Source organism: Mus pahari, chromosome 7 (assembly GCF_900095145.1).
Source record: "Mus pahari chromosome 7, PAHARI_EIJ_v1.1, whole genome shotgun sequence".
Classification (NCBI taxonomy): Eukaryota; Metazoa; Chordata; class Mammalia; order Rodentia; family Muridae; genus Mus; species Mus pahari.
In genome coordinates this window covers 3,499,640-3,526,684 of record NC_034596.1, presented here as the reverse complement: position 1 = coordinate 3,526,684, position 27,045 = coordinate 3,499,640, and the positions used below count along the sequence as shown (strand labels likewise).

General features: G+C 41.7%; 1 protein-coding gene across 9 annotated transcripts in view; it reads left to right on the top strand.

The window, feature by feature from the left end:
- Positions 1-27,017, top strand: part of Ncoa1 (nuclear receptor coactivator 1) — a 230,840-nt gene extending 203,823 nt beyond the window's left edge. For 6 of the 9 annotated variants that reach the window (XM_029540757.1, XM_021201368.2, XM_029540754.1 and 3 more), the window contains 8 exons: positions 1,110-1,278; positions 1,445-1,759; positions 5,331-5,432; positions 8,139-8,541; positions 12,797-12,971; positions 17,177-17,360; positions 22,922-23,011; positions 26,676-27,017. In XM_029540757.1, the coding sequence (XP_029396617.1) occupies positions 1,110-1,278; positions 1,445-1,759; positions 5,331-5,432; positions 8,139-8,541; positions 12,797-12,971; positions 17,177-17,360; positions 22,922-23,011; positions 26,676-26,846 (1,609 nt within the window). In that variant the 3' untranslated portion in view covers positions 26,847-27,017. Of the gene's footprint in view, positions 1-1,109; positions 1,279-1,444; positions 1,760-5,330; positions 5,433-8,138; positions 8,542-12,796; positions 12,972-17,176; positions 17,361-22,921; positions 23,012-26,535; positions 26,591-26,675 lie in introns of all 9 variants that reach the window. The other 3 variants (XM_021201369.2, XM_029540761.1, XM_029540760.1) reach the window with 3 other exon arrangements.
- The last annotated feature ends 28 nt before the right edge of the window (positions 27,018-27,045 follow it).

Below are 27,045 nucleotides of genomic sequence, written 5' to 3'. Positions count from 1 at the left end.
AGAAAGAAAGAAAGAAAGAAAGAAAGAAAGAAAGAAAGAAAGAAAGAAAGAAAGAAAAAGAAGAAAAAAGGAAAGACAATATGGAAGAAGGAAAGGGAAAAGAGAGGGAGGTAGGAACACACAAACATATAAACATAAACACACATGTGCGCACACACACACATGACTGTACACACAAAAGAATAAATCTGAAAAATAACTGATTTTTTGTGTGTGTTTTACTTTTATTAAGAACTCTTTATGGGGCTAGGGAAATGGTCCAGCGGTTAAGAGCACTTTCGGCTCTTCCAGAGGCCCAGGTTTGGTACCTAATACCCTTAACAGGTGGCTCACAACTCAGTTCCTAGAGATCCACCAGTCTTTAATGACCTTTCCAGACATCTGCACAATCATGATGCACAGACTCATGAACAGATACATAAGGTGAATAGATAAACCTTTCAAAATGTATCTCCTTTCTTAATTATATTTAGTTCATTTTCCGGGGTATTTCTTTAAGCTAACAGGAAGAATATGGAAATGTCTCAGTAGTTGACCAAAGAATGGAAATTGTGATCAAACTGTGCATTGACTACTGTTTTACCTAGGAAGGGGGCTTAGCAGGTAAACATGTTCTGTAGGTTTAAGGACATCAGTTTAGATTCCCAGAAATCAGTAGACACTGATGTGCTGGCACATATCTGTAATCCCAACTCTGGGAGGCACAGACAGAGGTGCTCAGAGGCCAGCCAGCCTAGCCAATTGGTGAGCTCCAGGTGAGTGAGAGATCCTTTCTCAGAAACTAAAGTGAAGAGCTACAGAGGAAGGCATCTAGCATCAGCCTCTGGCTTCTTGTGTGCACATATGAGGGTATACACCTATGCCACACAGTAGACACGCATGCAAATACATCCAAAACATGTTCTTTGCATCTCTGCACACTAATTATATTCATTTAAGTATAATTAATTCATTATAATTATATTATAGTGTATTTCATTGCACTAGAACTCATTGCCAACACAACAGAACTTTCTAAAACCAGATTTGTGCATATATCTATGTATATGTGTTTGCATTCTTAAACCTGAATCATTTTCTCCTGCCTTTCTCGTCTTCTGCTCCCATAGCCAATGTATTAGCTCACAGTTGGATGAGCTCCTGTGTCCACCAACAACAGTAGAAGGAAGAAACGATGAGAAGGCCCTTCTGGAACAACTGGTGTCCTTCCTCAGTGGCAAAGATGAAACGGAGCTGGCCGAGCTAGACAGGGCGCTGGGGATCGACAAGCTCGTCCAGGTGCGTGTTCAGACATGGCGATGGGCTTCGGAAGAGCATGAATTCAGAGTGAATGTGTTCTAAGACTTGCTAGAGATAACTTCCCCACATATACATTTATGTAGACATGCATCTCATGTGCAGCCAGCACTTTGCTTATACATTATTTTGGCTTCTTTCCTAACAGGGAGGTGGATTCGATGTATTATCTGAGAGATTCCCACCACAGCAAGCAACACCACCTTTGATGATGGAAGACAGACCCACCCTCTATCCCCAGCCATACTCATCTCCTTCTCCCACCGCTGGTCTCTCTGGCCCTTTCCAAGGCATGGTCCGGCAGAAGCCTTCACTGGGGACTATGCCAGTTCAAGTAACACCTCCTCGAGGAACCTTCTCACCCAACATGGGCATGCAGCCCCGGCAGACTCTCAATAGACCTCCAGCTGCACCCAACCAGCTTCGGCTACAGCTGCAACAGCGGCTACAGGGGCAGCAGCAGGTGAGTGTGGACCTCCTTGGCTCACTCTTCCCCGAGGTTTGTGCCAGAGTGTCCCATGACAACACAGGCACTTCAGTTAAAGTGTTGGGTCCATTCCCAGATCTCAGTGAAAGACCCAAAGACCATCCTGGGTCTGCTAGGATGGGAGTAAGGGACCCTTCTATTAAGGAATACTGGTGTAGCAGAGCACTTTGAAACCTACAATTTAAAAGGAATACAGTTTTTGTGTTTTTAGATACGAACACAAATCTAACATTTTAGATTAGATACCATGTAATTACTAAATTAATAAAGAGAACTGTAACTTAGTTTATAAAGTAGAACAAGAAATACCATCGGACTATTGAGAAAAAATAAAATTTATGTTATTTTGAAGTTGGTCAGATTGAAATCTAGTGATAATATGAATGAGAGAAAGGATACATATTGGAGGGTCTGGGATTTGTGCCTGATTTAAACCTCTTGTGTGACAAGAAATGAATCAGTGTGATGCTATAAATATGTAAGATTGTATTAGGGACAGACAGAGAGAGTTGATTGTCAAGGTCCATGTGCAGATGGTGGAACCCGCCAGCTCTGAGCCTCTGATTGGGCTGGAGGGCGCTGCTGCTTGTTGTCAATTTTTCAACTGTACTTGTATATTTCTTTGACTTTCTAGGAAAGCATTTGAAGAGATTGGTTAGAGTGGTACTAATTCAGGAAGAAAAATAAATCAGATGCATTAGAAAGCTGGGACAATGGCAGAGGGCATTTCTGACATTCTCACAACACTGTCTTCAAGCCATACATCCTAAAAAAAGGAAGGGCAGTGTGGCTTAATAGCTATAAGAGTAACAGTTTCTAACTGCAAGAACAATCAGATAAATCCTTTACCTCTTTAAGAAGCATATGGACCAAGTAAGAGACTGTAGCGCTCTTAGCACAGTGCCTGGCATAGTGTAGCCTTTAATGAGTACTAGCTTTATGAGATTGTGTTCAGTAAGTATAATAAACAGTGTAAATGTGTTTCTGTTCTATAAGCGGGGTGGTGATGGAGGAGAGGACAAGAAGCGATGAAATGGAAAACTCTAAATGATAAAAAGAGAGGAATGTATTTAAAATGCTAGGGTAGAATAAAGCACTCAACGATAAGTTAAGAAATGAGAGGAAGAGAAGTGGAAGCCCTGCTCCTAAGGAATAGTGAGGATAAAGGAGGTCATACAGTACTTGCTGCTTCCATGGTTATTGGTATGGATTGGGTTCTCTGTGTTCTTGCGGTTTCTGTTTTTGTTTTGTTACCTTTTCCAACAAAATCCATATTGCCCATGCTCTCCTCAAACTCAGAATTCTCCCTCCTTAACCGACCAAGAGCTAAGATTCCAGGTGGGCACATCATCACACCCAGATCTGTCATTCACTTTCAGGAAGAAAATAATCCTAGAAATGTTGAACATCTTAATTAGACACCATTGGGGTGCACTCTTAAGTACTCTAAAGAAATACAAAAGGTAAATAATACAAGGAACTTAAGTAGTCGAAACTCAGCTGTCTTCTGGAAACATTGAATCACCCTGCAAGCAATGTGTGCTAAGTACTAAGTCAAGAGTAGAGGCATGCTTATATGCTCAGCTTACAAGCTGAGTTAAGGAAACGTGGTCTCAGCTTAGAGGCTCAGTAAGCAAGGCCTGGCAAGAAATGAGGCTGGGTCCCTGTGCTCATGAAATCGTTTCATATTCAGTTCACCTAAAAGCTGGCTTTGCTTCCAGTTGTTCCAAAACTGGCAAAGGGCTGAGAACCTGCAAAGATTCCACACGCGTGAGGGGCTGCAGAGAGAATGGCGTTGCTCTGTTTCCTTTACAGCCCTTAAACACTTGTTCAAAGTGGGAGCATTTAGCAGCTTAGAAAACAGAATGTTGCTACATCTATGCTCGTTCCATGGTCTTCTGAGTGTTGTACATACATAGGTTGGGGTACAAAGAATCCCTTGATCTGATTATAAAAGCATGCTTATTTTTAAATGATTATGAATGTTTTATTTTATTCCACAAAGCTTGGGATTTTTACTTTAACATTTGTATTGTATTAACTTTTCCTCAAAGTCTGTTTTGTTTTGTTTTGTTTTGTTTTGTTTTGTTTCTGATCTAATGTGAGTCAGAAAAATAAATGAATCCAGAATTAAGAGATAAGCTGTTAGGCAATAAGAAATGTGATCACTGCTCAGGCTTTGGGTTTGCATGTGTGTGTGTGTGTGTGTGTGTGTGTGTGTGTGTGTGTGTGCGCGCGCGCGCATATGTACGTATGTGTGTGTGTGTGTGCATATGTGCGTATGTGTGTGTGTATAACTCTAATAGGCTATCTTCTTACATATAGTTCAATAAAACATATCCATAATTATCCATTTGTATAATTTATAGCTTATAAACATCAAGTAGCACAGAGCTGAATTTCATGGCCTAGCCTATACTGCCTGCTACTCAGGAAACCAGTGCAGGAGGCTCATTGGCGCCCAACAAGATCGATCTGGGTAATGTAGTGAGACTGCAGCATGGCTCAGGAGTAGAGTGCTGGCATAGTATGTGTGAGGGTCGGTCCTCATCAATGGGACAACAGTAATACAACAGCAGAATAATGGAATACTAATGCTGTCGTTACTGTTATCAAATTATAGTGAGGAATTTTTAAAAATTAATCTATAGATTATTTACAATGAAATCTTCCAGGTGACTCTTGTTGTCAGATAAAGGGACATGTAGCCCTGTGACACTAGCCTGATCCAGACTAACCTTCCAAACCAGCATCCCACAGGTTATTTTTGGAGATCAAGATTGATGGGTATAAATAAGAAAAAAGGTTTGTAATGAACAAATTGCTGGCTGCCCCTTCTTGGAGATGCACAGTGTACTTTGGCCAATTAAAAGTGCATAACATTACTGCAGTAAATAAATGTTTCACCTTATGTAACCCTCATTTCCAGTTCTTCCTACAGCACAGTATGCTATTTTCCTGGCACATCTATTAATGTCCTGTAGAACAATGTGCTTTGGAACAGCAATTTGGGAAATGTGGGTCTAAAGTGATTACTTCTTCTAGTTAAATAAATAATCCATTTTCTCAGCGCAGTTGTTTCTTATGTAATTCTCTCTAGCTAATGATATCATGTTGGATTTTCCCCAAGTCTAGTTTCAGATGCAGTGCGAGTGCCGCCAGGGCCTTGGCGTCCATGTATCCCCCACAGCTTCCCTTGCAGGCTTGTCCTCACTTCATACCTGCTCTGTCCTGATATTTTAAGACCTAAATCTGTCTCTTTTCTTCTAACATCTTACTTTCCTGAAGTGACTATTCACATGCTTTCAGAAGTACACTAATATTGTATGTGTACATTTATGTGTATAGCCTACCTTTAGATGTTCTAAAAGCAACAATTATCTGATAGAGACTGGGAATTATTAGCCCTTTGGCAAACTGAATGGGAGATGTTAGTAAATTTCACTACTAAAACTTTTCAATAATCAATAAAGTTTGTGTTACTTTATAAGGCCATGCCATCTTGGCTGTAGAAGTTGTGATCCTTCCTTGTCTCCATGTCCCTTAGTTGATGCACCAAAACCGGCAAGCCATCTTGAACCAGTTTGCAGCAAATGCTCCTGTTGGCATGAACATGAGGTCAGGCATGCAGCAGCAGATCACACCTCAGGTAAGTCAGACATGGGTAGAACTCCTCAACTCACGCAGTGTTGCTTAGTGTTGACTTGAGTGTTGCTGGAGAGCCTGAGAGTTCAGCTTTAATTAGCCTATTTGGGATGGATGCTCCCTCATACTTTGTCTAAAGCCCAGGATTCTGCGTTTCATTTTACTGTTCTTGTTATTGTTTTGTGATACTGGATAGTCAAGTAGAAAGCTGTGTGCCCTGATTAGCCAAAACAACAGCACCTTCCAGGTTTATTTATTGTAAGATCATTGTTTATAAACCTATGGAATTTTACACTTAAAAATAACTGAATAGAGGCCAGTGAGATGGCACAGGGGTGAGGATACAACTCAGAACCTGGCAACCTGGGTTCTTTGAAGGAGAGAACCAACTTCACAAGGTTGGATTCTGATACCTGCATATGCAGTATGGCATATGTGCATGCACACACATGTGCAACAGTACAATAAACATTTTAAACTGGATGCATCCAGATGTGGTGATCCTAGAATTTAGGAAGCTGAAACAGAAGGATCCCAAGTTTAAGACCAGCCTGGGCTACATAACCAAACCATACTCACCCAACACACTCACTCCAAACAAACAAACCTGAGCACTCTTCCAAACAGCATCTAGCATTCACTTCTATATATACTTTAATATTTTTACTTCAACAACTTAAACAAAGTTGAAATAAATATTTAAAAGACAAGAATTGTAGAAATGAGGAGCTGGAGAGAATGGTTGAGTGGTTAAGAGTTCTAGCTGCTTTTCCAGAGGTCCCAAGTTCTGTTCCCTAGTACCTTCATGGTACTTCATGACTGTTTGATCTGTAACAGGATCCTATGTTCTTTTATGGTGTGCAGGTGTGCCTGCGGCCAAAGCATACACACATACATAAAATATTTAAATAATTAAGTTTTTTTAAAAAGAACAAAACAATAGGGGCTGTTGAGATTGCTTTGTGGTTAAGGGCACTGGCTGCTCTTTTAGAGGACCCAGGTTCAATTCCCACCACCGACATGGCATCTCACAACTGGCTGTAACTGTAGTATTGGGGGAACCGAACACCCTTTTCTGGCCTCCATGGGCACTACTTGCACATAGTACATAGACATACATGAAGGCAGAATACCCATATATATATAAAATAAAAACAAAGGATCTTTTAAAAATAAATTAAAACAGTCAAAATAGATCTTGAAAAGCTCTTCATGAAATGGACCTTAATAAACTTGGGACAATACAGTAAGCTACCACTAATCAAAGGGATAATGTTGATGAGGCCACTTTTAAAAAAACAGATCTGAGCAGTGATAGCACACACCTTTAATCCCAGCACTCGAGAGGCAGAGGAAGGCTTCTTGAGTTTGAGGCCAGCCTGGTCTACAGAGCGAGTTTCAGGGCAGCCAGACCTACAGAGAGAAACCCTGTCTCAAAAACAAAACAAAACAAAACCAGATATATGAGCATCTTCATAAGTCCAAGTCTGAGTTTTTTGAGTTGTAAACCTCAGTGTTGAATCCCATGTAGGAGAAACTAGGTTGTAAGGAAATCAGATTCTACTTTAGCAAGTCACATGACTTCTGTCAAAGAACCATAGTTCAGTTTTTTTCCAAAGTGGACAGCGTCTCATTGGCAGATTTCACTTTAAGGGAGCTATATCTATGCCTCAGACCTTATTGATATACCATGTTGCTTTTCAAGTGACACCTGAGAAGTGACTTCAGACTAATTTCACCCCCTCTTTTCTCACTATCGTAAGCCACTTATCATAATGCCTAGAGTAGTAGCATGGTGCCTAATGATCCGAAGTAGCTCTTTCCATTTACTTCTGTTGATGATCTTATTTTTAGTTATTTTCTTTTTAAATGATACTTTTTTAGTTACTGAATCTCCCAATTTGTAGTTTCCCCCTTTTAATGGCCTTTATAAGTTTTCCTAAGCATAAAGTTAACATCTATTTATTATAGATAATTTTGAGAAATACAGAAAATAATAAAATTACTTTCAATCCTATTTTATTCATTTAAACAGAGTGCAGCAGTGAAGCCAGCAAAGGCAGGAAAGCCCGTGCCTCTGTAGAGCAGCAGGGATGTGCATTAGAGATGGGGGTGTGGCTACGTAGGGATCAGCAAGTACAGCTTCTCTTGCTTCCCTGAGGTTTTTGCTGTTTCTCAGTGGTTTTCTTGTCCAGTTTCATCACAAAACTACTTAACATTTACTTTGAGTTTTCTTATATAGTTCTTTTTGACCCTGGCTTTTAATCATAGCTATCTAGCATTTCTTAGCTATTTAGTGACCTATAAAATGTACTAAGGGGCTGGAGAGATAGTTCAGCAGTTCAATTTAGAGCACTGGCTGACTGCTCTCGCAGAGAATCCAGGTTTGGTTTCCAGCAACCACAGGGTGCCTCATAACCAACTGTAACTCCAGTACCAGGGGATCTGACACCCTCTTCTGACCACAGCAGGCCCTGGATGTATGTGGTACACACATACACACATGAAATAATTTTTTTAAAAAGAAATAAAATATACTATTTTTCTCCTGTGATTTTACTTATAGAATCCTCCATTTTAGTTTTGCTTGTAACATGGTTTGCTACATAATTATTTTGCTCCAAGCTACCAGCTTTATCCTATAAGCATTCCAGAATAGGTAGATAATTATAATAATTTTAATAAGTAAGATATTTTCCCTTCTTTGTAGCCACCCTTGAATGCTCAGATGTTGGCACAGCGCCAACGGGAGTTGTACAGTCAGCAGCATCGACAGAGGCAAATTATACAGCAGCAGAGAGCCATGCTCATGAGGCACCAAAGTTTTGGGAACAACATCCCTCCTTCATCTGGACTCCCAGTTCAAATGGGGACCCCCCGTCTTCCTCAGGGTGCTCCCCAGCAGTTCCCCTACCCACCAAACTATGGTACAAACCCAGGAACCCCACCTGCCTCCACCAGCCCTTTCTCTCAACTGGCAGCAAACCCTGAGGCCTCCTTGGCCACCCGCAGCAGCATGGTGAACAGAGGCATGGCAGGGAACATGGGAGGACAGTTTGGCGCTGGCATCAGTCCTCAGATGCAGCAGAATGTCTTCCAGTATCCAGGACCAGGTAAGCGGGGCACATGCTGCTCTTCAGACATCTGTAGCTGCTACCAGCTCTGCATGTGCGTCTGTTGCTTGGCTTGGGGGCATTACTGATGAGGAAGGCTGTAAGTCAAGGTTAGGCTCCAGCCTTAGTCACCACTGAACGCTTGAGTGCTTTAAGACTTCTCAGCTTGGTGGCTGAGATTAATAAATTAGGGGATTCATAAAGATTTCTGACTGGAAAACTTTTAACATTTTATGCACAAGTAAATTCACTGATTTTCCTCTCCTGGGTCCCTGTGAAATTCACTCGAATGAAGCTCTTCTCTTAGTACATTCATTCTAAGTCACTGCACGATTCTGTTTTCATAGTTTATATAGGGATAATCAATATTTACAGAATATCTCAGACGTATTATTAATGGTAGCTAAATAAGTTATGACTTCCTCCACAGTGAATATTCTGATTTATAGAAGCTGTATTTTTAATCTTTTGTTTTCACTATTTTTCACTCTATACCATTTAAAAAAAAGTTAAGCTTTAAGTGAAATAAGTTTTAGAAAATACATAAATTTCAGTTTTCACAGAAAATTTAAAGTATTTTTGAAATTATAGCCTGCAGAAAAAATAAGAAGAGTAAGTTAAGCACATCTCTGGACAGATTAACTACACAGAAAGATTTTTTAAAAATCACCAAGAGTGACAGCACAGTGGAATATTCTTTACAGCGGTCTGCTCTTGTGTGTGTAAAGACATAAGACCACAGCAGCGGACCCATGCATGACTTTATGGCAGGGGAGAGCAGAGGTCAGCACTACACACGAGGCTGAACCTTCACTACTGGTGCAGAGGACCTAGGTTCAGGTCCCAGCATCCACAGGGCAGCTCACAGCTGTAAAATAGCTACCCATGTCTCAACTCCAGCCCAGCCACTCCAAACATTTCTCCCACCAGTTCCTCCCTCAGGTCCCCAACTGTTCTAGCTTCTGCTGAGCTCAGCTTCTCCCAGCTCAACTATCTCCTAACAATATCTTCTGCACCAACTGCCTTCACTTCTCTTCTCTACTAACTCAACCTGCTTTCTCTGCCTCAGCTGGCCTTTTTACAATCTGTCCTGCTCCCAGAAATCCAAGAGGCAACTAACACTGAAGGTCATAGGGTCAAGCAGTTCTAAAGCCTGAGAATTCTTAAAGGGCCAGTTGGCTAGCAACTGGGGATCCTTTAAAGGGCCAGGTGCACAAGATTTAAACTACACTACACACGCTGTGTTACTCAGGCTCCAGGAGATCCGACATTCTCTCCTGCCCTCTGCAGGCACAAGGCCTGCACAAGGTGCATGCAGATACGTATTTGCAAATGCTCACATAGACACATAAAATAAAAATAAATCTTTTTAAAGAATGTACATGACTTTCTGAAGAATACTTGAAAGAATTATATTAAATTATCAGCTACTTGTTCTTTTCTTCTAGATTTTTATAACTTTATCTGTCTTGAAAAGCCTCAGCTTTGAGTTACAATTGCTTAGGGAAACAAGTGAAAAGGAAGCACTAGCATAACAAAACATGAAGAGAAACACATTTTTAAGGATTCCTGCTTTAGCCTAAGAAAGTGACAGCAGCCATGTTCACTCTTCCCTGGGAGAGAAACAGTGTCAAAGGTCAGGAAACTGCAATCCTAGGGACTGACAGTTCACTGCAGGTCAGAGCCCAGCAGGACTGACTGGCTGGGAGAGTCAGACAGCTGGTGCAGAGGGCACAGAATGAGGAGAGAGCTACCCACAGAAAGCCAGGACTCCATACAGAGGGGCCCGAGCGGCAGGCCTGAGGATTAGAAGAAACCATGTTCAGAGTTCACATGGGCTGTTTTCCCATCTAAGCAGCCTGGAAAACCTCATAGCTCATGGGTGTTGAGTAGAATATTGTTTACCTCAAGTGGGACAAAATAAGTCCCAACCCAAATCTTGATCTTGATTTTTCTAGGTACAAGACCCATAAAGAGCTTTGGTTTCCATATAACCTAACCACAATCCAGATAGTAAACTCAAAGACACTTAAGAAATATTTGCCTTAAAAAAATATATACATCTCTTAAAAAGGTAAAATTCAGAAAATCTGAAGTTTGGCATTTAAAACCACCAGGTAGGCAAAGAAGCAGGAAAGTGGAACCTGCAACAATCAAATCCAACCCAGATTATTTGAGAAGACAAAGGGGACTCGGGAGAGGGGACAGATGCCCTCTTCTGGGCTCCATGGGTATTGCATGCATGTGGTGCACAGACATCCATGCACATAAAATAATAAAGGATGTGAATATAATCTGACTATATTGCATACATACATAACATGTCACAGTAAGACCTATCATTCACACATACTAATAAAAAACATACAGGTGTTAGGGTGAGGTAGGAACCTTCATGTTCAAGAATCGTCACATTAAGGAATTAGAAACTATGAATGCATTCTGTGTGTTCAGTAAATTAGAAGGAGATTTGATCATGTTAAATAGAAGTATACATAACATCAGTAGAATAGAAATCAAACTTACAGAGAAGAGCATAGGTTAAGAAAAATACAGTAGGTGGTGTGAACAGCTGCTTAAAAGTTACATAAGAAAAGAACAACAATGGAAACTAGAATTACAAGAGGAGAGCAGAGGAAATAGGCCAGCCTTGGTGCCTGCCTTTAATCCCAACTCTTGAGACAAAGAGGCAGCTGGATCTCAGCAAGTTCGGGGCTGCCCTGGCCTATAAGGTGAGTTCCAGGACAGCCAGGACTACATAGAGATGTCTTGCCTCAATAATCTTTTTGTGATGAGGACTGGAAAGATGGCTCAGCAGTTAAGAGCACCTGGTTTAATTCCCAGCACCCAGGACTGTCTGTATCTCTAGTCTCTGGAGATCCGGCACCCTCTTCTGGGCTCCATGGGTATTGCATGCATGTGGTACACAGACATCCATGCACATAAAATAATAAATAAAATGCTCAAATCCTGAGAATTCATTTAAAATTGATCCTATAATCCATTGCAATCCAAAATTTCAACATGTATTTTAGCAAAACTGACAACTTACCCTATATTGTATATGCTAATGTATATAGAAACTTAAAGGACCTAGAATAACCAAAACAGTTTTGTATAGGAAAGATAAAATTAGTCAACTCTCTAGTTTCAAAGACTATACATACATACAGTGAGATGTATATCATTAGAACAAAATAAAATGTCTATAAATAAAATCCTATTTTTATACCAATTGCTTCTTAGCATAGTTATATTGATGTCTGCTAATAAGCATGTTTCTAAACTTAAAAAGGAATGGACACTGAGCTGGAAAATGCTTCAAAATGGTTGAATCTCAAAAGTGCCATGCTAAGTGAAAAAAGACAGACACAAAAGACCAGATACGGTATTATGATGATACCCCTGTGAAGGCTGCACGCGCTTTTGTTTAGCTCTATTGGAAGAATGCTTGTCTAGCATGCACAGGCCCTAGGTTTAACCCCAACTTCACATGGTGGCATCCACACTTACAGTCTCAGCAATTCAAAACAAGAAGGTAAAAAATCCAAGGTAATCCTTGACTCCTAACAAATTGAAGGCCAGCCTGGAAGCCTTCAGACCCTGTCTCAAAGGCAAGGATACCTGCAGAGCTGAGTTAGCATGAGAACAGACAAGGATTGTCCCTTAGGAACAGTCAGGGAAGAACAGGTGGGAAGCTGCTTTGTGGTAGTGGTTGCACAACTCTGTGCATTCACTAAGGTATCTGCATATGGATGCCGTGGGTGAGTTTCACGTCCTTAAAGAAAGATTTTTTTTAAGAGGGGAAGGGAGACAGCACACACAGAGCAGCCTGGGAAGGAGTGGCCAGCAACAACATGCTGATGACTTTGCATTTCACAAATGGGTTTCTCTTGCCTAATTATTTTCCTTTCTCAAATTATTTTTTTACTCAGACAAGAAATCTGTTATATATGTTCATTGTTTGAACTTGAAAATTCTTAATAGCAAATAAATAAATGAAACAGAAAAAGGTCAAATATAACCCTGCTGTACAAATGAATATCTCAGCAACTTAAAGCCCTTCCAAACTTCTGTCCTTGTTTATCTACTTGTACTAAGATTCCCTACAAGGTTAAGAGACCACTTTTCCTTCATTTTTGCTCTGTCAAAGAAGCAATTTCTAAATGACTTATAGCAAGTGCTTTTATTATTATTTTATGATGTTGATACATTTATGATTGTATTTACATCAATTAATATGTGTCATTTTCAGGACTGGTTCCCCAAGGTGAGGCCACCTTTGCCCCATCTCTAAGCCCTGGGAGCTCCATGGTGCCGATGCCAGTCCCTCCTCCTCAAAGCTCTCTGCTCCAGCAAACTCCACCTACTTCTGGGTACCAGTCACCAGACATGAAGGCCTGGCAGCAAGGAACAATGGGAAACAACAAGTAAGGGAATAGTTTTTCTGTTTGAGAGTCCCTGGCACTCCAGAGCCCATAAGAGCAGCCATGCTTCCTTCAGGTGATTGTGTGCTCACAGTCCAGAGAGACTGGACGCTGCCATTTGCGTAACAAAAGGAACTGAATTTTGTTATCGACAAAGGAAAATAGGATTGTTAACTGTATGAAGTAGCAGTTCATCACTTAGGCGGATTTGTATGTGAGCGGTATAAGGGTCTAGTGACTCTGGCCTTCTCGCCCCTGTCCTCACACACCTGAGGGGTGAGGCCCATGCCCATCAGTAACAAGTTTCCTAGAACAGATGGAGAAAATATTTTCAAAAGGAAAATATTTTATTATCTCAGTAGATACAGAAAAAGATCAAGCTTGATATCCACTGATTCAAATAAAATCTCCATTCTGTGATTATAAGAAAGTCTTTTTATTGAAAATAGAATAGTTTCTTAAAGCCACACTAGTAAAATGCTAGAGTTCACCGGAGCAAAGAGGCACATAGCCGCACTCCACTCAGCGCGTATGAAAGCTCTCCAATGAGACCCAGCAAGCCTGAGGCTTCTGCTTCGCCTGCTCTTGCAAGTCTGCAGTCTTAGTGGCCTCATCTTACCCGCTTAGCTTATAAAATTACCTTGCTGAGGTGTTTTTTTTTTTTTTCTTAATTCTGAATACTGAACTTCTCACACATCACTTGATTTTATAAGGATTTTAATTTGGTTGTGTCTTGGTTCTGATGACAGGGAAGCCATTTAGTCTGACAATCTAATAAGTAAGGTAGTTAAAATTGAAAACATAAAACCACATTCTCTTAAAGTTCACTGAAAGGTGAGAGAGGAAATCTTTTGTGAGAGAACTGTGTAGCTCTTAGTAAAGACTGTGTGTAAATGGGTTGAGCCATCTTTGAAACATGCAAGGAGCATTTAGTCTCCTAGTGCATTCTAATCCCAACTTCCTGAACTCACTTGAGACTACATGGTCTGTCGTCGTCATAATTGCACCCTGTAGGCACGGCCTCCTTTCCAGCTCTTTCTGCTGTGCTTAGAAACGGGGACTCCCCAGTGAGACCCTGGGGTGAATGCTCCATGCTGGGGGCACCTACATATTCAGTTTAAATATGAGTGGCTAGCAGTTAGCTAAGCAGTGGAGTTCTTACTTAGCACATACAAGCCATGAGGTAGAGTCCCTAGAAATAAGGGCAGAGAACGGGGAGGAAGTAAAGAAGAAAGGAAAGAGCAGAGAGGGAGGAAAGGAAGGGGAACGACTGGGAAGCCAGGCTGACGGGTTTCACGAGCCTGTCTCTGTTGCACCTTGCACTTTAATTCCTTAAAAGACTGTGCTCTGCTCACCTCCACCCACGCCCTGTCAAGCCAGGCAGGCTTTTCTTCACCACTAAAAACTGTTCCTGCCATGGTGGTTAGTGTCCTATGTGATGCCAGGTGCACTTCCTGTCAGCCTTTGACATGTTTACCTTTCTCTTTGTTTAAGTGCGTTCTTCTGGGGGGTTTTAGAGCACCTTTCTTGCTTGCTCTCTTGCTGCTGGTGGCTTTCCTCCTCCTCAGTCTCTCTTGCTGGAAACCGTCATTTGCTGGAGGTGAGCCCCGTGGCCTCTATGCAAGCCCAGGAATCCATCCTAGGACCTTTCTCATAACTACTTGTTCTCTTGGCTATGACATCCAATCCTAAGGCAAGCACTGGGACAAGCCTGGAGTCTCAGCATTGGGAGGTAGAGGCAAGAGGAGCAGGAGTTCAAGATTGACTTCCATTACCTAGTGAGTACAAGGTTAGCATGAACCGCATGATACCCTGTAAAAACAAGACTGTGGAGGCCAGAGGATGGCTCGCTGCAGGACCTGCCTAAGTTTGAACTCCAGAAACCACATCAAAATGCCAGGACTGTTGGCACCACTTTATAATCCAAGGCTAGAGGATCCCTGAGCTCTCTGACAAGCCACACTAGTCTAAATGGTGAGCTTCAGGCCAGTAAGAGATCCCCACTCCATAGGAAGTAGATGATAGTCCTGAAGAGGACACCTAACTGACCCCAGGCCCCCCCCACACACACACACCCATAAACACATTCATGTCCTCAGTCACCCTATTTCTCTCCTAGACTTATTGTAGCAAGTGTCTGTATGACTATGCTTTTATGTAAAGTTTAATTTCTAGCCTATACATTGCCCCAAATATCATGCTGTATATCCAACTGCCTAACTGACATCTCAGACTCAGAAGTCTAAGGCTATCACAAAATAACAGACAAACCTAACTGATACCCTTCCTACAACCTGATCTTCTCCGACCTTTCTCCATCTTAGTACATGACAGCTCTATCCTAATTGTTCGGCAGAAAAACTTTTCTGGTTTTCACGTCTCATATCAAGCAAACCAACAAATCACACCATTGCTCTGCTCACCTACTGCGTCCAACACACGGCAAAGCAAACATCAACACCTTTGTCACTGTAGCTTCCTGTCCCAGCTACAGCCAGAGTTAATAGCCACATTCCCAAGGCCGATGTCAGAACTCCAATAGTTACAGCTAGTCTAGAACTAGACTGTCCCTGGGTCACTCTCATCCATATGGAGAGCTCCACACAGACCTTAGAGTGATTCTAAGCCAAAGCACTGTAAAAGCCACGCCCTGCTGTTTCTCAGACTTACTTAAACAAGGACCTCTGTGATTGTTACTAACCTGTAGTGCCAGTGGGAACCACTCTGAACCAGTGTCTTCATCTTTCTCTTTTTCCCCCTCTATTTATGGGTTGAAAAATAAGTAGCACTATTTTAGAAAACAGTGGTCATCCCCATGAGGTGGACAGGAAAGCAGGTCCATGAGAACTGGACCTAAGGTGCCAGTGAGCCAGCTGACCTACAACAGGGATTAAGGCCACAGAGGGGTCTAGCTTCTTCCTTTGATGGAAGAAAGTAAAGTATAATTAAGAGCAGTCTGAAGGAACACAAGCTAATATATGGTTCCAAATGTAAATCTGAAAGAAAATTAAGCTCTAGCTTGGTTTTCTTCAGTTTGACATCACTGTAGTTCTTAGGACTTCCATATGTGTTAACTTATGGAGCTTGGCTTCCCCCAGGGATGACTTGGGTACCAACTGACAAATGAATGTTATCTAAGGCGAAATGTTCTTGTTGGAAAGTGAACGTAGGTCAATAGACATATTTAGTCCCTTTGCTTGTGGGAACACTGCCTAACAAGCTTACACACTGTGCAGACTTGAAAGGTTCATAGATGCAGTATTGACTGTTTCTGAGGCATATAATTTTCAGTGTTTTATAATTAACTTGGGGAGGAAATTGCTACTTTTCTTCAACCATGATGAATAGACTTTTTCTTGGCTTGTTGATTTCAGTATGATTACCTTAATGGACTGAAGCTATAGATGTCAGGGAGTCCTACTTACCATTGAGAGCTAACAAAGAATAAATAAGTAACAACTGGCGAAATCATTTTTGGAATCAGAAATAACGATTGAGTAACAATCAAAATATTTAGTATTTTTAGATCTTAAAAAAGACAAACTTTTCTTTTAGAAGTATACATTTGTGTCATTGAGGATTTTCAGGGTTTGAATATAAAGTTCTAATCTGAATTTACATGGAATTTATTCCAACTTTTTTTTTTTTTTTTTTTTTTTTTTTGGTTTTCGAGATAGGGTTTCTCTGTGTAGACCTGGCTGTCCTGGAACTCACTCTGTAGACTAGGCTGGCCTCGAACTCAGAAATCCGCCTGCCTCCCAAGTGCTGGGATTAAAGGCGTGTACTACCACGCCCGGCAATTTCCAACTTATTTTAACTACTAAAATAAAGTTATTTTATGTTTGAAATGTTTGGAATAGTAACAATCCAAAACCTGACCAGGAATAAGTATGGAAGTCAGTTAAAAACAAGTCCTCTGAAAAAACAAGCTGCCCTTATATGTTGCTTCCACGAAAAGATGTGAAATTTATCTGTGTTCACCACTGAGGAGGGAACTCGACATGAACCATTTCATTATTAAGCCCATTAGCCAGAATTCAGAATGTACCTGAATTATGATCTGTTCTGATATATAAGATACAGCCTTACATGTATTTAAAATGTAAACTGTTTTATTTGGAATTCTGTCTAATAAAAACAAAATCCAGTCCCATTAAGCCTATGTTCATGAGCAGTGCATGTAACTTAGAGTTTTTTTGAGTTAACAGTGTGTTCAGTCAAGCTGTCCAGAGCCAGTCTGCGCCTGCTCAGCCAGGAGTGTACAACAACATGAGCATCACCGTGTCCATGGCAGGTGGAAATGCAAACATTCAGAACATGAATCCAATGATGGGCCAGATGCAGATGAGCTCTCTGCAGATGCCAGGGATGACTACTGTGTGCTCTGAGCAGGTAAGCGGCATAGTTGGAAGGCTTGCTGCACACAACACAGCACTGTCAGCTACCAAGGAAAGCCAGGTATGTGGACAGTTATCAGCAAGAACCGTGCTTCTTTATTCCTTCCCATCATCTCGTCCTTCAAAGATAGAACGGGGAACCAATGGTTAAGAGCATTGGCTGCTCTTCCACTGACATGGGGGCTCACAATTATCTGTAACTCCCAAGGGTCCCAACACCCTCTTCTGGCCTCTGCTTATATATGGTGCACAGGCACATGCATAAGCAAAACACCCATATACATAAATATTAAAAATAAAAATAAAAATATAAAATGGACCAGACAAATGGCTCAGTGGGTAAAGGTGCTTGCTAGTCAGGCCTTACTACCTGAGTTTAGTCTCTGGGACCTCTAGGGCCCACATGTTAAAAGGAGAGAACTCACTCCTGCAAATTTTCTTCTGACACCCCCCAGAATATTGTAGAATATTATTATAGATTATAGAATAATATTATAGTAATATTATAGAATACACACACAAACACTGGCTATCTTTCCTACAGATTTCCTTTTTTTTTTTTTTAATAATTCCTGTTTCGCAGAAATTACATAGTAAGCCTAAGGAAACAGAACCTAGTAACTTAATACTCTGTATCGTTTTGTTTATTTATTTTAGACAAGGCTTCATGTAGCCCAGGCTAGCCTACAACTGTCTATGTGAAGGAGGATGATCTTGAACTCCTGCTCTCCTTCCTCTACCTCCCAATTACTAGGTGCTTCAATGCCCATCTTGTGATCTGTATCTTGTAGCAAAATAAAGGCACAAAATCAAATTGTTTTTATCCTTGTTATTATTAGATTAGGTTATTCACTGTCTCCATTAGATTAAAACAAAATAAAATGAATTGGGTAAAAATAATATCTAACGGGTATTCCTTTTTTTTTTTTTTTTTAGTTTAATTTTATATTCCATTACCCGCCCTTCCCCATCCACCCTCCAACTGCTCCACATCCCACACATCCTCCCCACCCCACCCCATCTCCACGTGGATGTCCTCACCCCCCACCCCACCTGACCGCTAAACTCCCTGGGGCCTCCAGTCTTTTGAGGGTTAGATGCATCATCTCTGAATGAACACAGACCCACAGTCCTCTGGTGTATGTGTTGGGGGCCTCTTATCAGCTGGTGTGTGCTGTCTGTTTGGTGGTCCAGTGTTTGAGAGATCTCAGGGGTCCTCCTACAGGATCACCCTTCTCCTCAGCTTCTTTCAACCTTCCCTGATTCAACATCAGGGGTCAGCTGCTTCTGTCCATTGGTTGGGTGCAAATATCTGCATCTGACTCTTTCAGCTGCTTGTTGGGTCTTTAGGAGGGCAGTCATGATAGGTCCCTTTTTGTGAGCATTCCATAGCCTCAGTAATAGTGTCAGGCTTTGGGACCTCCCCTTGAGCTGGATCCCACTTTGGGCCTGCTGCTGGACCTTCTTTTCCTCAGGTTCCTCTCCATTTCCATCCCTGTAATTCTTTCAGACAGGAACAATTATGGGTCAGAATTGTGACTGTGGAATGGTAACCCCATCCCTTACTTAATGTCCTGTCTTCCTGCTGGAGGTGGGCTCTATAAGTTCCCTCTCCCTACTATTGGGCATTTCATCTAAGGTCCCTCCTATTGAGTCCTGGGAGTCTCTCACCTCCCAGGTCTCTGATGCATTCTGGGTGGTTCCCTCCCAACTTCCTATTTCCTGAGGTTGCCTCTAACAGGTGTTCCTTATGTAGTTGTTTTTTACCTTTTTGTTTAATTCAACAGTTTTCACCTTTTAATTAGATTGGTTATTCCATGTATATTTAATGTGGTTATTGGTATGATTGGATTTTGTTTTGTTTTGTTTTTTGAGACAGGGTCTCACTATATAGACTTGCTAGGCCTAGAACTCACTATGTGGGCCAGGCTGGTATTGAACTTATAGAGATCTGCCTGACTCTGTCTACTGAGTGCTGAAATTAAAGGCATATACCACCATGCCCATGGTATGGTTGGGTTTATGTAACCCATCCTATTTGGTTTTGCTTTGTCCTCTTTTTGACTTTTTGAATGTATAATTGAATGTTTCTTTGTTCTGTCTCCTTTGTTAGCTTATTCACCATCATATAGATGATTTGGGGTATCTTAATCTTTGCTTTAGCATTTATATTCTTTCACTTTCCATAGCCATCTTGCAGTGGTATTAAGTCACCTCATGTGTAGTATAAGGACCTTATGCAGTGTGTTTCCTACTTAGCCCTCCTATGTTATAACTTCCATTGTATCTGCATATTTTATATATGCCTCACTACATGGTCATTATTTCTTCAGACAGACAACTGTTTTTAAATTTTAAGTAATTTTTCTGTATTTGCCCATCTGGTATAATTCCCTTCTTATTTATCATGGTGCAGGTCTGCTACCAAGTCTTTTGGCTTTCTAAGTCTTTGTTCCTGCTTTATCTTTAGAACTATTTTTTCCAAGTCCCAGTGTGGCAGTGTTAACTTTCAGAACATTAAAGCTGCTGCCTTGCAGCTCATTCTCTCCCATCATGTTATCCTCAGTGTAATGGAGTTTCAGTGATTGATTGTGATGTGCTTTTCTTTTTCTCCTATTCTTAGGACTTATTTAGATTCTTGGTCCGTGAATGTATAATTTTCATCAAATTTAGGAAAATGTTAGTCATTCTTCAAACATTTTTTTCTGTCACTATCCCTTCCCTCCAGTTACACATATAGTAGACCATTTGGAGGTATCCCATCATTCACTGATACCCTGGGAGTTGATTTTAGCACAAAGTTTAGTCTCTCTCTCTCTCTCTCTCTCTCTCTCTCTCTCTCTCTCTCTCTCTCTCACACACACACACACACACACACACACACACACACAAAGTGAGTGGGTCCTATAGCCCAGGCTGACCTTGAACTTCTGATCTTCCTGCTTCTTCAAGTATTGTGATTACAGACATGTGCCACCATACCTGATTTTTTTGATGTGGTGCTAAGTGTTGAATCCAAGGCTTGATGTACCCCAGCTAGCACTTGACCGGCTGAGCTGTATCTGCAGCCCCTAGGTGTTTATTTTAAATACTTTCTATTTCCCTAGCTTAAGGGTCACTGATGTTTTTCATTATCTAATCTGTTAATTTTGTGTGGTGTGTTTTTCTTTTCTTTTTTTTTTTTTTAAAGATTTATTTATTTATTATATGTAAGTACACTGTAGCTGTCTTCAGACACACCAGAAGAGGGCGCCAGATCTTGTTACGGATGGTTGTGAGCCACCATGTGGTTGCTGGAATTTGAACTCAGGACCTTCGGAAGAGCAGTCGGGTGCTCTTACCTGCTGAGCCATCTCACCAGCCCCTGTGGTGTGTTTTCATCTCATACATTTCAATATCTAGATGTTATATATGAATCTTTTCTATTTCAAATTGTTAATGTGCCTTTCATCTTTCCTGTTTTCTTCTTCTGTTGTTCAGTCATTTCCCCCTTTCAGCTTGTATGTAGATCTGGAGGTGGAACGCAGGTCACTGGCTTGTGCAGAAGGTGCCTTGCCTGCCGAATCATCCTGTCAGAGGAGTTACATGAGGAACTAAGTCATCTTGACAGCTCTATTTTTGAATGAGCCAGGTTTTTCATTATTTCATTTCTTGAATTTGAAGTATTCTTTAGTTACAACCTTGGCTTAAAATTCTTTGCCACAAGCCTTAACCACTATCCAACTATAACAACCATTTTACAGGGTTTTCCCTCAGTCAGTTTTTTAGAAGCTTATCTGCTAGGGGTAGTTTCTTGTTGCCATTAATTAACCTTAGTTGGGTTGGTTTGGTATTCATCACAAAGGGAGGCCTCCACCAACTAGAAGTATCTCAGCTCATCACAGTTGGACACAAGTGCACAAGGATGAGCTTGGTGCTTGGAAGGCTTTAACAACTTCAGAGTTGAAGTGCTAGACCATCATAGATGTCTTCAGGGCAGTCTTCAGCCCCTCCTGCAGTCAGTGTTAACATCCATTACACCTCTCCCAGCAATGCCCTCCTTAGGCATGGCAGTGGATTCTAGGAGAAACTGAATCTTGAGCTCTCCAAACCTCTGCCTTTAGAGGAGTTGGCAATGGCCAAGTAAGAGCTCTTCTTGCTTCTTGAACATATGGAAAACAACTATTGCAAATCCTCCACCAGGCAAGTCCTATCATCCGAACTGTCTTGGAACTGATTTCAGATTGTTGGTTTTCTTTTTCATTGTGGCTCATAATTCTCTGTTATTTGTATGACTGGTAATTTTTCTGTTGAACATAAGACTATGAAATTTACCATCTATCTTCTTACAAATATTTCTGATCTTTGTTATGGAAAGCAGTTAGGTTCCCTGGAAGCAATTTGATCCTTTCTGGTCTTACTTTTTATTTGGCATAAAGCAGTACTTATTCTATATGCCCTTTAGCCTTAGTAGTAAGGCTCCACTGTATTTCCTGCTACCTCATGAATCTGCCATTTTTCCACTCTGGCTGTTGAGATGGAGACTTGGTCCCAGTCCTGTGTGGGCTTTTGGGGTTATCCCATTTCATTTATTCAGGCATCTCTTTCCTCTACACTGTGAGCCACAGACCAGAGGACCTTACACGTTTCAGACCTGTCTCTTCAAACTTTTCTTCTTTGATATTCTGTCCTGTGAATTCCAAAAGCTTCTAAACTCAAGGAGCCTACTCAACTGTAGACTAGAAAATTGCTACAATAGTGAATTCCCGATAGTTTTCCAGATCTCAAAGATACAATGCTCTGCATTGCCTTTGTCTGGTATCTTAAAATGCCTTTGTTTCATACTCTATCCAGGTTTTTGGAGGGGGAGGGTGTTGTTTGTTTGTTTGGTTAGTTTGGTTTTGGGTTTTTTGTTTTTGTTTTGTTTTGGTTTCTTTGGTGAATTCAGACAGTGGTATAAACGTGATCTTTGCTACTGATTCTGTTTTTAAGATTTATTAAGAGTGTATATGAGTGTGTGTATGTGTTCGGGTGCATTCATTTATGTGGGTATGTGCACCCACATATAAGTGCAGTTGTCTGCAGAAGCCAGAGCCATTGGACTCCCTGTAGCTAGAGTTAGAGATGGGTTGAGCCACCTGATGTGGATGCTGAAAACCAAACTCAGGCCCTCTTCGAGAGTAGCTCACCATCTCTTCAGCCTTTGTTACCGAGTCTTAGCTGAGGTGTTGAATCAGCTTGAGTGTGTATCCATGTGTGAGAGGAGGGAGAGCAAGTCAAGGAAAGAGAGACAGAAAGAAAGAATGTGGTTTTTATTCATGTCAATTATTAGAATATACAGAAAAGTATACAACTCATTGACTCTCACAAGCCACGCACTCCAGGCTGCTACCTAGGTTAGCAAGAGAGCATCTAGAAGCTCCTTGTAGGCTCCACCCACAAAGGAGCTTCTGTCTGACTTGTGGCAATGTGGTAAGTTGGAGTCCTCCTAGAACTTTCCTGTCTGTCTTATGGAAGAATGTGGTTTTCAGCTTAAGCAACTAGCTGAAAATTTTGTTTTTTGTTTATCCTTAATAGATGAATGATCCAGCACTGAGACACACAGGCCTCTACTGCAACCAGCTCTCATCCACTGACCTTCTCAAAACAGACGCAGATGGAAACCAGGTCAGTAAGAAAGACAATCCTAGCGCAGAGCTGGCAGATGCGATCACTCTGGATACGTGGAGGACGTCACATGACATATGTTAAGAGCTGTACCCTGGAAGTCAGATGTGGGTGTGCTCCCTGGCTCATCCCTTCCCAGCCATGGCACTGTGGGATTTTAAGGACCTCTCTTGAGCTTTGTGTGACTACAGACCTGCCAAGATACTTGCTTACTGGGTGATGAGAAGGTTAAATGAGATAAGCTGCAAAGGACTTCACTGAGTTCCCGGGTCAGATAGTAGAATCACAGATGTGGCCACTAATCAGTGATACAAACTCTGCCAGGCAGTGTGATCTCAGACATTTCAGTGTGCTGAGCTAAGGCAGTGTCTGCCCTGCACTGTCCCTCCCTAGCAAGGTGCTTCTGAACTGCCCAACATAGCAAGATGGCCGGTCTGTTTCCTAAATTTGGGGGCAACTAATTTAGTCTTCAATCTCTTAATATTAACATGGGCACCAGAGTACACAGAGACACTGTAAAATGTATGACTTGCAGGGCGCCGTGCTTTCCATGGTGACTTTATCTCATTTAACCTTCCCTTGTAACTGTGGAGGCTGCAGTGCCCCTTTCCTTCCCAGATGAAGAAATGGAACCTGAGGACCTTTAACTCTGTGCATTATTCACAAAGCTAGAAAGAGCTTCCCACTACCAAAGTCTTCTTGGAATTTGTTAAAGATGCAGCACACAGAATCCTGCCCATGAATTGTTGTGTAACCAAAGAAAGTAGACTACCAAATGTACACTGTAAATAACAGAACTGAAGCCTTCAGAGAAAAAAGAAACAGGGATGACATACAGCTCAGTAGCAGGACTCTTGTCTACCTCACAGAAGGCTCTGGGTTCCATCCCAGTACTGAAAAAAATCAATGAATAAAGCTAAGATGGTCAGAAACCATTTACATGGGAGATTGACTAAGCTAGGCTTGAGCAACAATCCTCAGGCCACGTGAAGAGAAAAGAGTGACAGTTGTTGGGCTCCAGAGGCAGGAAATAGTTATAGTTATATGGTCATATAGTTATAGGAAGCCATTGCCATTGGGAATCAATAGGTGGTGGTGGCGCACACCTTTAATCCCAGCACTCAGAAGGCAGGGCCAGGCAGAGCTCTGAGTTCTGCCAGCCTGGTCTACAGAGTGAATTCCAGGACAGCCATGACTAAATTGAGAAATCCTGTCTTAAGACCTTAGGACAGATAGATGGTGGGGGGGGGGTCGGGGGGAGGTCAGTCACAGGAATCAAAAGAAGCAGAGTAGATGTAGATGGTGTCGCATTTCTAGAAGGGTTGAATAATGAGTGAAGGGATGAAGGAATCTGGGCTCCTTCCTGGTGACAAAGCCATCCCTGAAGATGGCTGATAGCACACTAGTTTGTCTTTTTCCTTGGCTAGAAGAGGTGAAGGAAGGTCTGTTGAGGGTTGGAATGGGAGCAGTGAATCAGGAGGCTGTGTCCAGAGGCTGAGCTCAAGCACTTCATCTAAGTCCTGGGAGATAAAGAACAGGCATTTTGTGATGGAAAATGGAGGACAGTTCTCATTCACTAGATGTACAAAGTCACCCTCAGAGAGACACATCCCAGGCAACATGACAAATGACTACAAACAAGTGTTAAGGTTCTAGAGCCATCAGGCAGTGCTTGAATTAAGGTAAAAAGTGTGCAGTGGACCCATGGGGTCAGTGCTGAGTCCCCTCTCCTTCCAGTGAGTCTCCAGCTCCTCCTGTCAGCCTGTACCTGCCTGTGAACGTGGAGTCACCGAAAAGTCTCAGGCATCCTCATAAATGATTTGGAATCTGACTTAATCTCTATAACTTTTATACACTCTTTTAAAATACTCTTTTTAAAGAAGCAGAATTTTCTGTCTACTTTACTTTGTGGTTCCTTTCCTTTTATCAAGATTGTTTTAAAATATTTAGGGAAGAAAATCACCTATGATGTTCTGCTCCGATAGTTCATCCTTAGAAACAAATAAACATAGAATTTTCAGTGTTGATTTGAAAATGGAAAGGCATCGTTGTTTGTGCTCACATCAAGGTCCAGTGGGATAGTCTTCACTCATTATAGCCCATCATGATGTCTTCTCAGTCCCTCCTTCTGTGTTTACCAAATAGAAACTGGAAAGTGAGTTAGATAGAAGTATACACATCACAGGAATGGTGGCATACAGGCTGGTACACAGAAAAGGAGAAGACGAAGGGAGTGCCACGGTTCAGCTGTGTGAGGCCAGACAGAAAAGAGGAAAGGAACACACGGAGTGAAGAAGCAGGAAGTGGGTTGGGAGGTTGCTGTGAGAAGAGAAGGCCCTGTGAGTTTCCAGAAGAAAAAGAATGGGGGCAGTAGCCAGAAGAGCCCACCGTGAGAAGGAAGCTGCACTGGAAATGGACCGAAGGTGGCGTGTGATAGGCTCCTGAGAGCCCAGAGGAGCCAGAAGCCAACCCTGAGAAGCTGGTGACCAAGGATGATGGGGAAGGAGGGATGCTAGCCTAACTCAGCAGACACTGAGGGGCACCATGGCTCTGTGTCCTGGAGAGGGAGTCAAGGGGCACACAAAGGGAGTAAGAAGAGACCACAGGCTAGCCTGACACAGAAACTTGATGGGACACTGGCCAGTTGAACAGTGGGGGTAATAGAAACAGCTTATATTCCATTTAGAATAGAACATTTTCAGAAAAGCTGAATGTAACTGACATGCATTAGTGACAAATGGCCATAAGGAATTACTAATATAAAATCCTTTACAACCTTTTGAATATGAGGCACATTTGCCAAAAGTTTTAGTCACTGTGCTACCTTAGAAAGCATTTCTGTTTGTCACCTGAACATTCAGAAGTGTGGCCTCTTAATCAGTTCTGTAGACAATGTTTTAGTAAGGCTAGTGGGGAAAGACTAAGACTGGCTCTGTTTTCTAATAGGAGATGCCAGAACTATGTAAATTTAAACATTTTTTAAGGAGTTTATTATACTACTACTAGAAATAAAGGGAAATTTACACTGTTCTAAAATGATGTTTATTCTTTTTTGAGCTTGTGTGTTTAAGTAAATTGTCTATGAGGGAAAAAAATCAAAGACAAAATTTCTCTGCTGCTATGTATATCTTAAGTCAGTGTGTGAAGGAGCTGTGTACAGTTTACCACACTAACCGTGCAGATGTGACGCCAGTGACGCCGGTGCAGGTGCAGAGTGTGCTGACTTTAGTTGGCTAGTACTCAAAGCCCTTATTTCTCAGTGACCTAAACAGTTTTCCCCTATTCGAGTCATCTGTAGAATGCTTTCGACTAGTTTTCCCAGTTAGCATGTGATTTTTAAAGCCCACCACTGTATCCCCACTGTACTGGAAGCTGGGCTTTCCCCAGCCTTGACAGTATTAGAGAAGACACTGAGTCCAGTGGCAACCCTGTAGGAGGCGTGACCAGTCCAGTTTGGGTTTTATTTTAAGTGTGAACTTTCCAGAACCCTGAGCAAAATGAGTGCAGCGATTTTCTTTTTGTAGGACAAGAAGACAGAAGAGTTCTTCTCTGTGGTGACTACAGACTAGAGGAGCTCTAGTGAGTTTCCACTTCACGTAGTACCCACTCATAAGCCGGGGGGGCAGGCCCTTCTGTCTCAACACATCTTTTATTTGTGTTCCAGCAGGTGCAGCAGGTTCAGGTGTTTGCTGATGTCCAGTGTACAGTGAATCTGGTAGGCGGGGACCCTTACCTGAACCAGCCTGGTCCACTGGGAACTCAAAAGCCCACGTCAGGACCACAGACCCCCCAGGCCCAGCAGAAGAGCCTCCTTCAGCAGCTACTGACTGAATAACCACTTTTAAAGGAATGTGAAATTTAAATAATAGAAATGCAGAGTTATACAAATATATTATATATTTTTCTGAGATTTTTGATATCTCAATCTGCAGCCATTCTTCAGGTCGTAGCATTTGGAGCAAAAAAAAAAAAAAAAAAAAAAAAAAAAAAAAAAAAAAAAAAAAAACGTTCACTTTTGCTGGGAGATTGAGAGG